General features: G+C 42.6%; 1 protein-coding gene across 1 annotated transcript in view; it reads right to left on the reverse strand.

Annotated features, from left to right (window-relative positions):
* Positions 1 to 9,136, reverse strand: part of LOC136610510 (uncharacterized) — a 38,508-nt gene extending 29,372 nt beyond the window's left edge. The window contains exons 1-6 of the mRNA XM_066589738.1: positions 9,075 to 9,136; positions 7,215 to 7,342; positions 6,762 to 6,973; positions 4,600 to 4,677; positions 2,679 to 2,823; positions 1,872 to 1,978 (exon numbers count right to left, since the gene is read on the reverse strand). Coding sequence (XP_066445835.1) covers positions 1,872 to 1,978; positions 2,679 to 2,823; positions 4,600 to 4,677; positions 6,762 to 6,973; positions 7,215 to 7,342; positions 9,075 to 9,127 — 723 coding nt within the window. The 5' untranslated portion in view covers positions 9,128 to 9,136. The remainder of the gene's footprint in view (positions 1 to 1,871; positions 1,979 to 2,678; positions 2,824 to 4,599; positions 4,678 to 6,761; positions 6,974 to 7,214; positions 7,343 to 9,074) is intronic.
* Between the last annotated feature and the right edge of the window lie 6,282 nt (positions 9,137 to 15,418).

Genomic DNA, 15,418 nt, shown 5'->3' on the forward strand with positions numbered 1-15,418 from the left:
ATATTCATCCAATCCAGCTAAATTAGCATATTCCCTGCATGGTGCAGAGTGCTTAAGCAGCAGAAATGCAGTCCTAAACTCTCGCTCATGCCCTGAAGGTTGCAAGTTTAATCCGCACATGGTTTAGGTAGCTGGCTCAAGGTAGACTCAGCCCTCCATCCCTCTGAGGTCAGTAAAATGAGTACCCAGCTTGGTGGGGGGAAGAAATAAAAATTACCTGGAAGCGCTGTCGAATAAGTTACTGCTAGAGATGAGCGAGCGTACTCGGCCACGCCCCTTTTTCGCCCGAGTACCGCGATTTTCGAGTACTTCCGTACTCGGGCGAAAAGATTCGGGGGGCGCCGTGGGTGAGTGGGGGGTTGCAGCGGTGAGTGGGGGGAAGATGGAGAGAGAGACGGCTCCCCCCTGTTCCCCGCTGCTACTCCCCGCGCCGCCACGCTTCCCCCCGCCCCCCGGCACCCCTCGAATCTTTTCACCCCAGTACTGAAGTACTCGAAAATAGCGGTACTCGATCGAGTAATTACTCGAAACGAGTACGTTCGCTCATCTCTAGTTGCTGCTAATCAAATAAGAAGATTTATTTATTTTATTCTTATATGTCTCCAGCTTCTAAGCAGATCAGGGGTATGGTTCATTGTTGCGGTATTTTATGGATGCTCTTTATTAACCCCTTCCCACTCCAGGACGTACATTTACGTCCTGGAGCGTCAGGGTATGCATGCAGAGAGGTCGCGGGGCGACCTCTCTGCATACAGCGCGGGCGTCAGCTGTTTACTACAGCTGACACCCACAGCTTTTAACACATTAAATGCGGCTGTCAATCCTGACAGCGGCATTTAAGGCCCCTGAACATCCCATACAGCCCCCCGCAGTGAGATCGGGGAACCATGCAGGTGTCATGGCAGCCGGGGACTTTCTGAAAGGCCCGAGGGCTGCCTTGGGAGATTGCCTATCAAGCCATCCCCGTGGGGTGGCTTGATAGGCTGCCTGTAAGAATGCAGTAATGCTATAGCATTACGTCATACTGCAGAAGAGATCAAAGCATCGCATATTGTAGTCCCCAAAGGGGACCTAAAAGTAAAGTTAAAAAAGATCAATAAAGTTTTTTAATTGTAAAAAAAAGTTATAAAAGTTTAAATCACCCCCCTTTCGCCATATCTGTAATTAAAAAATCAAAATCAAAAAATAAAAATATATATTTGGTAACACAATAAAAAGCGATCAAAAAGCGATCTTATGTACTCCAAATTAGTACTAACGGAAAATACAGGACATCCCACAAAAAATGAGCCCTTGCTCAACTACGTCGATGGAAAAATGAAAAGGTTATTGCGCGCACAAGATGACCGCAGAAAATAATTGAAAAAAATTAAATGTCTTTGAAAAAAAAAAGTGTAGTATTGTAAAAGAAAACTATTCAAGTTTGGTATCGTAGTAATCGTACCGACCCATAGAATAAAGTTATTATGTCGTTATTGTTGCAGTTTGTGCGCCGTAGAAACAAGAAGCACTGAAAGATGGCGGAATGTCGTTTTTTTTTTTCATTTTACTCCACTTAGAATTTTTTAAACGTTTTTCAGTGCATTACATGGTACTTTAAAAACTACAACTCGTCCGGCAAAAAACAAGCCCTCATACAGCGACGTTGATGGATAAATAAAGGAGTTATGATTTTTTTAAAGGGGGGAGGAAAAAACGAAAATGGAAAAAGAAAAAGGGCCCCGTCATGAAGGGGTTAAAGAGGTCTGTCTGATGATATATCCCCTTTAGAATAAAATACTTTTCAATGCAAAACATCTTAAAATAATTTATAAAAATCAAAATTTGTAATGTAAAGTTCACTTTGCCATTCCAGCTAAGCAGAGATCTACCTTATTAGATGTTGTTTCCTGAATACAGGCATCTCTTGAGCTATATCTTGCATTTCCTTCCAGGGTCAGGTCACAGTCATTGGTTGATTGTTTTAGGTCTGTTTCACCTTTATTGAAAAATGAGGAGTATTATTTCTTTAGGTTTTTCAAGGTAAATCAACATTTAATCAAATTACATGTATAGAAACTAGGAAACAAATATTGCTCATGTAAGACCATTAACCCAAGTAGTTTCTTTCTGCCTTTTTGTTAAGGATGCACTTCAAGATTATATGACTGCCGATCGGCAACTCTATGTGTGGGTGACTTGATAGGGTTACTCTTTTTTGCATGTGGGTGACAGGTTAGGATGAATTGTGCATACCTGCCAAGTGTCCCTACTGTAAATGAAAAACTACTCAATTGTATGAACAATAAGTGTCCATCTCTGACCGTTGAAAAAGTTGGGATGCATGAATGCCATTAAGGCATTCATACATTCCAGTGTTAAGGCAGCAAAAATGTAGTCCTAATCTCTCGTTCACGACCTGAAGGTTGCGGGATCAATCTCTGAGTGGTTCAGGTAGCCGGCCCAAGGTTGACTCAGCCTTCCATCCTTCCGAGGTCAGTAAAATGAGTGCCTAGCTTGCTGGGGAGTCAAAGATGACTGGTGAAGGCAATGGCAACCCCCCCCCCCCCCCCCCGAAAACGTCATGACTCGGTGCTTTCACCTGGGGACTTTACCCTTACCTACCTTCTGACATACAAGAGAGAATAGCCTGAAAATAATGGTAATATAAACAAACTAATATTTCATGGCGCCTTTACCTTTTCCATTTGCTTCACAGTTCTCATTAAGTTTTTCTTGTCTACTCTGGTTAATAAGATTGATAAGTCGCTGGTGAGGGGATGATTGAGCAATGACAGGTTCTGACATATCTGATAATTGATAACACTGACAGCTTTGGCATTCCTAAACCAAAAAATTTAAAAAATAGATGGTGTATGAGTTACAATATATGAAAGAATTACAAACATACACACACTCCCTTCTCTCCTCCAGGCGATACAAATTAAGTTCTTTACGTCCTTCCTGATAATTTTTGTTCTTGAGACCTTCTTCCATTTTCATAGCCCCTCTTTGGACTATTTTATCAATGTTTTTCTATAGATGAGGTATCTATAACTGAACACAGTAATCCAGATGTGTTCTTACCAGAGTTCTATATATCAGGATCACAATGTCACTCTATCTACTGGTCTCTCTTTAACTACCAGAACTATCAACCCTATTGCACACTTTTGTATCATCAGCAAACATACAGACCAAACCTGCTAAACCTTCTCCTATGTCACTTATGAATATATTATAAAGAATAGGACCCAGGACAGACCCTCGTGCTCAGGACTTGTTAACGGAGGGAATTTTGAACAGGTCAGAGTTAAAACACTCTGATATCTTTCTTTTAACCAATTGAGAATCCAATGGACTATCAAAGGATTAAGTCCAATTTTCCATAACGTATCTATGAGCTCTTTATGTGGAACTGTATCAAAGTCTTCAATGAAAATCTACATAGGCGATATCCACAGCACCATCTTCATCCACCCCTTCTGTGAGATAGTAAAAGAACTTAATGATATTAGTGTGACATCTGCCCTCAGTAAAGATGTACTGTTTAAGGTCCAACAGGCTGATAGTTTTTAATTGGTCAAATATCCTCTTTTTCAGGAAAGTTTCCATTAATTTAACTACTACAGATGTCAAACTAACTGGCCTGTAGTTCCCAGGTTCTTCTCTATGGTATTAGCGTATCTTGACGCCACCAGCAAGTGCTGGTGGACTCAAGATTGACAGGGGGGTGACGTCCCCTGAAGCTGATTGGCTGCACAGCTTGTTAGTAGCCAGGTCCTGGCAGGCCACTAATGAAGGAATACAAATGAATACTGCCACAGAACACAAGCATCCCACCTAGCTCCCGATGTGAGTGCAAGCTACCGGCTGGCAGCAGGGAGGCAACAGCGCCGGGCCCAGAGACAGAGTGAGAGCCTCCGCCGGCAGAGTGCAGAAGGACATGATGGATCCCACTGCAGCCCGGGACACTGCGCTGTGTAAGCGCTGGAGCACATTGCCGGGTAACACACAGGGAGCTGCGCTCCCTCAAGCCAGCAGCAGCGGCCAGCCCCTCCCAGTAACAGACCACAAGCCGTCCAACCTTCTCCTGATGTGACTGTTAGCTAGCGGGCACCAACAGGAAGGCAACACCGTGGGGGGCATAGCGACAGTGACAGACGGCGGCACACTGCAGGAGCACAAGAGGGATGGCAGTGCGGCGCAGAACACTCGCGCCTCACTCACATGCCACTTTGCTTCTGCCCCTCCGCTTCAGGCCGTCATCGACTGAAGAAGGTTATAGATAACAGGGCTGCAGCAAAGCCGTGGGAAACAAACAGGGTCCGCGGCTCACTAACATGGGCAGCCCGCTTCTTCCCCCTCATCCACTGCAGCAGCTTCTAGGACCTGTAGGTGTTCTGCCAATCGGGAGCTCGGGGTGTGACAGGGGCGTTTCTCCTGTCAAACCCCTAGCTTCTGATGGCGTCAAGAAACTCTAATACCCTTCTCTACTACCCGTCCTATGGATGGGTACAACACTGGCCATTCTAAAGTCATCAGGAACATCGGCTGTTAGAAGGGACTGCTACACAAATCAGTTAACCAGTCTAGAATATAAGACAGGCCACTTCTCACCTCATGATGGCATCTTCTCTTTTCTCCAAGTTGTTTTGATACTTCTCTCTTTTCTTTCCAACTTTGTTTCTTTACTATCTGTGTATATGTGAGGGGAAATAGGTTAAATGTATTTTTATCTGCATTTCATAGATATGCTGCTTGGCTTAAACCAAGCTACAAGTAAGTTATTTTAGCAATAATTTAAACTGCAACCTCAATGTATGTTTGATCAGCCATATGGATATTTAATAAGTGTACAGTAAGTGCTATGCAGTAAGTCCCCTGACGTTTTCTTGGCAGACCGTTTTTGGGGGGTGGTTTGCCATTGCCTTCCCTAGTCATCCCCCCTCCCAGCAAGCTGGGTACTCCTTTACCGACCTCAGAAGGATCGAAGGCTGAGTCAACATTGAGCCGGCTACCTGACCCAAGCGGGAATTTAACCCGCAACCTTCAGGTCATGAGCGAGAGCTTAGGACTGCATTTCTGCTGCCTTAACACTCTGCGCTACACAAGGATCATACTTAATAAAGACCAACACACACTTTATTGTTGCAATATAATGGCGATGGTATTTATTAAGGGGTTATATACGAATAAATATAAACTTACAGCAAATACAGAGCTTTATTAACATAACTTAAAGGGGTTGTCCAGGGACCCACTTTTTTGCGAAAACCATCTCAGCCTGCTCTAGCAACATAACATGAAAGGTATACTCACCTTCCCCACTCCTCTGTCGCTGTATTCCACTGACGCTTGGTCCATGCTGATCTACACTTCTGGAAGGAAAATGGTGAAAACTTGACCCCAGTTCATGTGATCACTGCAGCTAATCACCAGCAGAAGGGAGATGGTAATGGGCTGCATTGGTCACATAGCCCTCATATCGGTGATGTCATCGTGGGCTCCCTGCAGGTCAGTCGGTGATGTAGGGCATCGAAAACGTGCTGAACGCACAAAAATTTAACATACAGTGTTTGTTTTAGCATGTGTTAGAAACGCTTTGCTAAAATGTTCGTCTCAGAAGCCCCATTTAAATGAATGGAGACTTAGAGCAGTGTTCTTAGCGGGTGTTAGAATTGCCTCCTAAACGCTGTAAAAAACCGCCTGTGTGAGAGTGGCCTAAGAAATCGGAAAATGGGAATGCATATATGTATAAGACAAGAGCTGATAAATGTAAGGTTATACATGAGCAGTCGAAATAGATGTCACCATTACGCACTAAATGGGAAACCACTGGGGAACACTGACATGGAGAGGGACTTGGGGATTTTAGTTAACTGTAAGCTTAACTGGAGCAACCAGTGTCAGACAGCTGCTGTTAAGGTAAATAGGATCATGGTGTGCATTAAAATAGGTGTAGAGGCACATGACGAGAGCATTGTTCTTCCTCTTTACAAGTCACTGGTCAGACTTCACATGAAATATGGTGGACAGTTTTGGGCACTAGTACTCAGGAAGGATATATTGGAGCATGAATGGGTTCAAAGGTGAGCAACTAAAGTAATAAATTGAATGGATGTACTACAATACCTAGAGAGGTTATCAAAATTGGGATTATTTAGTTTAGAAAAAAGATGGCTGGGGGCGACCTAATAACTATGTATAAATATATCAAGGGTCAATGTAGAAATCTCCACCATGATCTGTTTATACCCAGGACTATAACAAGGGGGAAAGAAGATTTGTGCATCAACATAGAAGGGGTTCTTTACTGTAAGAGCAGTGAGACTATAGAACTCTCTGCCTGAGGACGTGGTGATGGCAAATTCGATAAGAGAGTTCAAGTGTGGCCTGGACGCCTTTTTTGAGAGATACAATGTTACATGTTATAATCATTAATAACTTCAAAAGGGTTGTTGATTCAGCGAATATTCCAATTGTTTGTAATATTATAAGGGAAATACTGTGAGTGTGACATGGTTTGCATTCTTTTCCATATTTTCTGCTGTGTCTTATAGTCAGGTGTGTCTTACAGTACAAAAAATACGGAAATATTTTGCGACCTTTTTATGGCAGAAATTTGGTGATGGCCCTTCTTAAATTCCCCCAAGTGTATAACGTTATATCTATAAAAAGAAGTGCTTCATAAGTAAGCGAGTAATTATGACCACTGTGGAGGAAACAGCCTTATCCAGCACTACGGTATGCAAGTAGTGATAATAGCATCAAGCACTGACCTGCAGCTCTTTCACTGCTTCTGCCAGTTGTCTGACCGCACTTTCCTCCAGTGTATTCTCAGAGAGGACCTGGGATCGCAGGCCTTTTATTTGTCCCCTCAGTTTACGAGCGGTTTCCTCGGGGTCCCAACTCGTTGCTGAAACTTTTTTTGATATTCCTCGGACACGATCAGCTACTGAGAGAGCAGACAGGATCTCCTTCCCAGAGAGCTCTGCAATAGCAAGACATGAGAAGGATAGTATTCAAAGCTTTCAGTTCCCACAATGTTGCAGTATGACATTTAGCAGAAGGGTTAGGATTCTAACAAGAATGTAGGATATCTTCCTGTTCAGGTATCGCCCTGCATGATGTGGGCCACTTAAGTCCATTCTTGTATGTACATTTGCATATTAGCTCCCTGAAAACATTCAGGATTTTTTAATGCCAAGAAAACATATTTTGGAAAAATTTACCTTCAACATTCAAGCAGGTCAACAAAATAGTCAGACTGTTTCCATCCAAAGCATCTTTTAAGAGAATCGGAAGTGATTTCTCATTTCTTTCAGTTTTTTCTAAGACTTGCAAGAGTGGCCATGAGCTGCTAAAGAGCACAAAAAGTAGTTACCGTGAGGTTTAGAAAAAGTTTCACATAAAGCAAATTAAGCATCATTTAGGATACAAATTGACACACAAAATAGTGTCCTGTCTTGGTACTGGTTCAAACCAGCTAACTTCTCCATTCTATACAGTGCAGCCAAGCTTGGAAGACTCTGAAGAACCTAGGTAAATAAGACACTATGTGTGAAGGTCTGGATCCTAGAAAAAAAGAGAGGCTTCCTTATTCATAAGAATGTTAGGAGCCTCTATAAAAGATTTTTTTTGGTATTTCTGTTGATGACCTATCCTCAGCTGTGACAGCTGACACTACTAGAGGCCTGGTTGTGGTACCTGAGGGTATGATGAACATGAGCGTGGTCAGACGTCAGTACGAGGTCACGTTACAGAGAACAGGTTCAGCATGATGAATTAGACCAGAGGTCAGGGCAGGCAGCCGATAGAAGCATGGTCAGTATAACAAGACAGAATCAGGACCAAGAGGCGTGTCGTCTCTTCTTAAGGAGAGCACCCAAAACGTATGTGGAAACACCTAGGGGGTGAGTGAGTCGGGGGATGGCATTGTCTTTCCCCAACGAGAGCACCCAGAAGGGGTGTGAGAAGACACCTGAGAGGTGACTGAGGAGACTTATACAGCCATGCACACTCCTCTGGGTAATTTATGCAAATAAGGTAGATTGTACAATACCTCTGCCGTGCCACCTATTGGATGGCAGCATTCCTTCAAATCAATATCAGACCCTTTGACCAGAGACAGGAACATAGTCATAAATAGCCAAATGTCGAGAATTGGATAATCAAAACAAACTTGTAAGAGCACTTTGAGCAGCCCAAATAGACTAAAATACTCAAGCACCCTCCATAAGCAGGTGTAAACTGTGATTGACTAGGGAACTCTTAGAGAGCATCAGGATGTGTATGTGCCCTCCGTATGTGACTGTTACAGCCAATGCAGATGCCAGTGACCAGCTTCTGCCAGGAAGGATACCCAAGTGAATGTAGCGGGATGAGTAAATTGGCAGCCATGGTTGCACATTGTAACAATATATATATTACGATAATGTCTGTATCTTTGCAAATACTGGGGTGCGTAGAGGTGTGTCTGCCTTTTATCTACTCAGGTTTCCCAGTGGTGGGAGGTCCTCTTCAGGGATGCTGAATCTAATTATCAGTAAGAGTAATCTCTATTTTCCTGAATATCTGCAACTACAGGAAGAGGTGTAACTTAACATTTCCAGGCCGTATTATAAAAACCATAGATGGACACCTCAACTGGCATGCATCATTTATTGTGTTCTCACAATGCAAAGGGGTCTTTAGACCCCTTCATTCACCAGGGGCCTGGGTGTGACTGCTCACTCTGCACCCCCTACAGTGGCGCCCCTCATTACAACTCCAACAGGGATTTTTGCCCAGGTTTCACAGCAACTGTATCTATTAATGCAGTGATACACTCTCCTCTCACATACTGTTGCATAAATAGTCAGTATTGCTATTAAGGAGACTGGTGATAACTGCTAATGGTAAAGTTAGGGGTTTGAACAATAATGGGATTTACAAAAGGTGTAGAAACCACTGGATAAAATTTAACAGGGTTACAGAAATAGGTAACTCAGGAACATACATATTTAAAGGATATATTATTATTGTTGAGAATGTTGATTAGTAAGAGAAGAGCTAGGTTTTTCCAGAAATCACTCAGATACTGTCATACGTACACATTTTCACTGGCTTGCAAGGACTTCTCGCTAAGTTCAAAAATCTTGACCATGGAACGTACATAAAGTGACCCTGCGTTGCTTCCCTTTTCACTTCTCTCCACTGTAAGCTTAAATAGTGTACTGCAAATTAAGAAATCAAGTATGTTAGATTTTATATATTAGCAACTTTACAACTGAGGCACAACATCAGGACATTTCTACCATCCCCTCTGCATTTGTTTTTTCTTATATTATTCCTCTTCTTGGGGCAGACCATGGATTGGAGCTCTAGGAAGATAATTTGCATATTCACCGAAAATTTTGGGAAGAGTGAAGAATTGCTGCGAACCTGACGATCACTATGTTTAGCCAGGTCTGGCTGCTTGCAGGACATCGCCAGACCAGGAATTGCAGCTCCAAGAAGATAATTTGCATATTACCAGTGCATTCTGGGAAGAGTCACTGTGAGAGAGATGATCGGTGGGTTTAGCCAGGTTTGGCTGCTTGGAGGGTAGTCGGCAGATTGCAGAATTTTTACACTTTGTAACATCTTATAGGCTATATATCATTACAAGAAGTCTTAACTATTAGAAATTTGGAAGTGGACATAGGAGAGGAGCCGTAGTGTGAGCTGCAATGTATGATACGTTTACAGACCTACCAGAGGCAAAGCCAGAAGTTCAAGCTTGTGTCTCTATTAAAGGAAAAGATGCAAAGGCTTCAGGAGAAAATAGCTACATTGTAACTCATTAAGGAAGGTGAGGATTTCCTTGGCAGAGCAGAAGTAAATCTTCAAAATGTTGAAGGAAAATAAATTTTCAGTGTGTATCGGCAGAAACCAAGGAATGGAAGCATGTGACCCAAAGCGGTAGGAGGATCAAGAGTCAGTCAGTACCCGTACTGCTCATGAACCGGTACCAGGCTCTCAAGCAGGAGAACAAGGATAGGGTACATCAAGAAATGACTTTGCCCACAAAGAACAGTCTAGTGAGCACTCAGAATCCTCTTGGATGGAGAAAAGGAAGTGTTGTTGTGAAGAAGAGAAGGAGAGCGGTGGTTGTGGGGATTTCCCTATTGAGAGGAACAGAGGCCGCTGTCTGCAGACCTGACACCTCAAGAGAGGTGTGCTGTCTTCCAGGTTCACAAATCAAGGATGTGTCTAATAGGCTGTAGAAAAAAAGGATAAAATAGATAAGCACTTCCCAATAGAAATCTATAGGTGCACGTTAAACCACGGCTGCAACATACAATGGAAGCGGAAACTAAAAAGTAGCAACAGCACGCAAAATACATTTACTATCAGAAGTATACACACCTATAGTAAATACTCTAACCACAATAAATAATGCAAGGATCTTGGTATATAATTTGATCAAATCATATTGGCCCATCTACCAACATCCAGGTGACCAAGCTTTCAGATGCGTCCTAATGCTAATATCAAGTGGTTTCATCTTAACCTGGGAAAACATCTTTCAGGTGATGCATGTTTGGCTTCTTTTTCTGTGAGCTATGTTTTTGTGCATTTTTTTTTGTCTCTCACCTCCTGTGATTTTAATTCTCATGGTCCATTTGCAGATCATCCCAGTTTGCTTCTGTGCTGTTACACAGGAGCAAGTATCACTGGAATTGCTCAAAGTGAAGGCAGAGGAGGCTGGGGAGCGTTTTTTCCCCACCCGCCTCTATTCACGGTAAATAGGCAGCTGTTCAAAAGTGAACAACTGCTGTATACATTGAACGGCACGTTGTTCAGTTTTCTGCATGCAGAAACCCAACGATTGAACAATTCTTGTCAGTCACTACATGCATTTACACAGGACAATTATCGGTCAATTCCCACAGGACCATGAATGATTCTGAACGATAATTGTCCTGTGTCAAAGGTCTATTACCAACAGGGAGGAAATGGTTGAGGAAGTAAGGATGGCAGGGACCTAAGGAGGCAGTGATCATGCTACCCTTGAATTTTGGATAACAAGGGAAGACTCAGACCTCAAGGTTGGATTTCAGAAAGGCAGATTTAGTTGACTCAAAAAGAGGATAGGACGGATCCAATGGCTGGATGTTCTTAAGGACAAACATGTCCAAGAAGGAGGGAAAATGTGAAATGAGATTCTCAAAGCACAATTACTAGTAATCCCTAAAAGAAGGAAGAATGGGAAGCATTTAAGGAGACCAGGATGGATGAACACAGAACTTAAATACAGCTAAAAAGGAAAGAATAAAAGTTTATCAAATGGAAAGAGTGGGCATACCTGAAGAAGAATATGATGCAGTCTACAAAAATTGTAGGGCAAGTGTCAGTATAGCTAAAGCTAATAATGGATTGAGAGTTGCAAAAGAGGTCAAAAAACATTTTGGGGGTATGTCAAAAGAAAAGTCAAAGATGCTATAGGATGTTTGCAGGATGAAAATGGTGAATTAGTTAAAATGTCGAGAAGGCTGAACTGTTAAATTCCTATTTTGTATCTGTTTTCTCTCAAAAAGTAAATGTAACATCAACTGATCTTCCTTGTACTATTGGGGAAATAAAAGAATACAGGCCATTTATGAACAAAGAAATGGTAAGGGAACACTTAGCTAACTTAAATTAATACAAATCTATATGTCTAGTTGAATTACATCCTAGCGTGCTGAAGGAAGCAGCAGAGGTCATTGCTAAACAAGTCGCTGTAATCTTTGAAAATTAGAGAAGAAGATTGGAGAAGGGCTATGTTAGTCCTATTTTCAAAAAAGGGAAGAAGGTGGGCCCAGGAAACTACAGGCCTGTCAGCCTGACTTCTATACCAGGAAAGATCTTTGAACAAATTCTCAACAGCATGTATGCAAGTACTTGGATGAGAAGACAAAAATTACCAGAGCCAGCATGGGTTTGTAACAAACAAGTCATGCCAGACTAATCTAATTTCCTTCTATGACAGAATCACTGACTGACTTGATTAGGGAAATGCCATAGATATAATACATATTGACTTCAGCAAAGCATTTGATAAAGTACCTCATACTATCCCTATTTGAAAAATGACCAAATATAGGATAGACAAAAAGTGGTCATAAATGGTTGCACATCCAATTGGAAGAATGCTTCAAGTGGGGTACCACAAGTCTCTGTCTTAGGCCCAGTGTTCAATATTTTAGAAATGATCTAGAGAGGGGAATTGAGGGGAAACTGATCAAGTTTGCAGACAACACAAGGCTATAAGGGATAGCTAACACTAGGAAAGAGAAAGAGGATTCACAAAGATCTAGACAAGCTTGAGTAGTAGGCGGCGATCTTTGAGCGATCATCTGCTGGTGTAAATGGGCCTTATATTAGCTAACATTTTTTTTTATACCTGTCCTCTCTTTCCTATTAACATTATTGGATTGTTCCATCTCTAAAATTTTGTCTTCCTTCTCACCAGGACCAATGTATACCTCCAATGGAAGACTCTAAAGTCATGTAAAACTATACTGTATTTGTTTCCTTCATAAGATTCAGAAACGATAAAGCGCTACAGGCCAAACACATTGAATTCAGCATATATGAGAAAACTGTTTAAAAACATGCGGTTAAATTATTTAAATAGAAACTTGATATATTTTGCAACATACGTATAATTTTGGTCCTCTAGCTGCTCTTTTCCACTGCGGTATAAACAATAGGCATCCTGCGGACTTGTAATAATCATTTCACTAGCCCCATCAATAGCCCTGTAAAGAGAATTGTTATACTTCATTACACAAGACAAAAAAGACTCACTCAATGCAATGTTGTTAATTATGCGTGAGAGTAATTCTACCTTGTAGGGGAGGGAGGACTTGGATATTATCAAGGCGTTTTTGGCAGAATTCTGGGATGAGACCTGAAACATCACAGCTGGGAAGGAGGGAACGATGGGAGTTGACATAGAATACAACAGCAGCCTCTACTCCCTGAAGAAGTTCCTGTCAAGTATCACTTAGAACCCCCCTCATCCTGCAGGTAAATCGGATACGGGTGCTAAATCCTTCAGGCCCGACAGGAATCCCAACAGAGCTGCATATAGAGCTGTGGGACTCCATTGAGAGCTGTTGGAGCTGTGCAGGGAGATGTTGGTGGATAGCAGAATGCCTCTGTTGTTGAGGCGAGTTTTACGAGGGGTGTTCATTAAAAGGTTCCCCATACCCACTTTTATTTATCGCAGGATGCAGAAACTGCACATATGTAATGATATGTCTCTATTGGTTACGTGCCAATTTGCAACTCTGAACTGATAACCTTCTTTCGTTTACAGGTGCTGAAGTGGTGTGAGGTCCGATAATGGACCAGGTGGAATACAGAGCAGTCATCAAGTTCCTTTACTTGAAAGGCTGCACACAAAGGTAGACATTCGATGAGATGAAAGAGATTTATGGGGAGGATTCCGAATCATATGATATAGTCAAGAATTGGCATCGTCAATTCAAATGTGGTCGGACTTTGGTGGAAACGGCTCCAATTCTAGGGCGACCCCACTCCGCTATCGATGAACACACTATCCAGCAATTGGAGGCCGCCATTTTGTAAAATCGCTGCACAACCATTTGCAACCTAGCCCAAAACGTCAAGATTAGTGTGGGGTCCGTGGAAACAATCATGCAAGACCATCATCATATAAATAAGGTATCCACTCGCTGGGTTTCCCGGCTGCTCACACCTTTCCAGAAGCAGGAACAAGTCGAATGCTCCCAGGGTCTTTTGACAATGTGCCATGGAAACCAGGAGGACTTTTTCAACAGACTTATCAAGGATGTAAGCTGGGTCCATCACTATGATCCAGAGACTAAGGTCCAGTCAATACAAGGGAAGCATCCAGACTCAGCCTCCAAAGAAGGCACGTACCCAACCCTCGGCAGGCAAGGTCATGCTCATAGTCTTTTGGGACCAGCATGTAGTAGTCCTGATGGATTTCCTAGCAAAGAGTCACACAATTACTGGGGCATACTATGCTTCACTGTTGCAGAAATTTCAGGAGGCTATCAAAACTAAGAGACGTGGCATGCTCACCAAAGGTGTCTGCCGGCTGCAAGACAATGCCCCAGTTCACAACTCACATGTTGCCCAAATGGAAGCGCGCTGCTGCGGGTACGAAATTCTACCGCATCCCCCTTATTCACCCGACCTCACACCATCGGACTTTTCTAACAACAAAGTCCTTTTTGAAGGGCAAGCATTTTCCAGATGATGAGACTGATTTCCGAAGTCACAACATGGCTTTTGGAGCAACCGGTCGACTTCTACAAGAGAGGCGTTTACAGTTGCATAAAGAGATGGCAGACGTGTGCCCCCTAGGTGACACCAATGTAGAGAAGGTCTAATAACTGTGCCAAGTTTCGTTACTCTCAGTCCACAGGAAGTGGGTCAGGGGAAATCTTTAATGAATGCCCCTCGTATATAAGATCATAGTCTTATATAAGTGGAAAGGGGAGAGACAGTATTTGAAGCACCCAGTACATAGGCTGTTAGATTCTCGCCAAAAGACTAGCAACCAGTTGAAGGCTGTCATTAAGTGGATCATCCGCCTGGATCAGAGTTGCAGCATTCCTGGCCACAAGATAGCAGAAAGCCTTACTCATTAGTAAATCGCATGTTTGCTTTTGACAGCTGATTGAATTTAAGTCATTTTCAATAAACCCAACTCAAAGTAGCAGTTTACACATGACTCACTTCCTTTTGAATAAATCTCTGTGCTTTGCTTGCATGAGCTAATCTGCATTCTTTTTACCTGTGGAGCATTGCCTGAAAAATAAGTGCCCATATACCTGTTCTGTCTCTTCAACAAGAACTAATACCCCCAGTGAGTTAAGGCCCATTTAGACACAATGATTATTGCTCTTAATTCGCTCAAAAGCCGTCTTTTGAGCAATAATCGTTGCATCTAAACGCTCGGCTATTGTGCACTGTTCGTGCACCGTTCATTCATCGCTCATTTCTAGCCAGCTAGAAATGAGCGATGAGCCTTATCAGCGCTGCATGCTGATATCTCAGCGGGCGGTGCTGATAGCATTCTTTTAGCTGGTATCCCGCTGGCAGTTCTCAGCAGGACACTAGCTGAAAGCATATACAAAACAGCTGCTTTGTTCCCAGGGCTATCACAGCAGTATCCCACTCCGCCTGCATTAACTCTTTAGTAGCTAATTAGCTACTTAAGAGTTATGAAAAGATAGTCGCTCAAAAATATCACTCAAACCGTCGTTTGAGCGATTTTTGAGCGATCATTGTTCCGTGTAAATGGGCCTTTAGCTATGGCAATCAGTTATGCTGATAGTAGACAGCCCAGGATAGCGCAAGCTGTATAGGCTTATCACCAAAGCACTGTGGTTGAATATACAGTATACTACATTTATATGAGGCTGTGAGT

Source organism: Eleutherodactylus coqui, chromosome 2, assembly GCF_035609145.1.
Source record: "Eleutherodactylus coqui strain aEleCoq1 chromosome 2, aEleCoq1.hap1, whole genome shotgun sequence".
Lineage (NCBI taxonomy): Eukaryota > Metazoa > Chordata > Amphibia > Anura > Eleutherodactylidae > Eleutherodactylus > Eleutherodactylus coqui.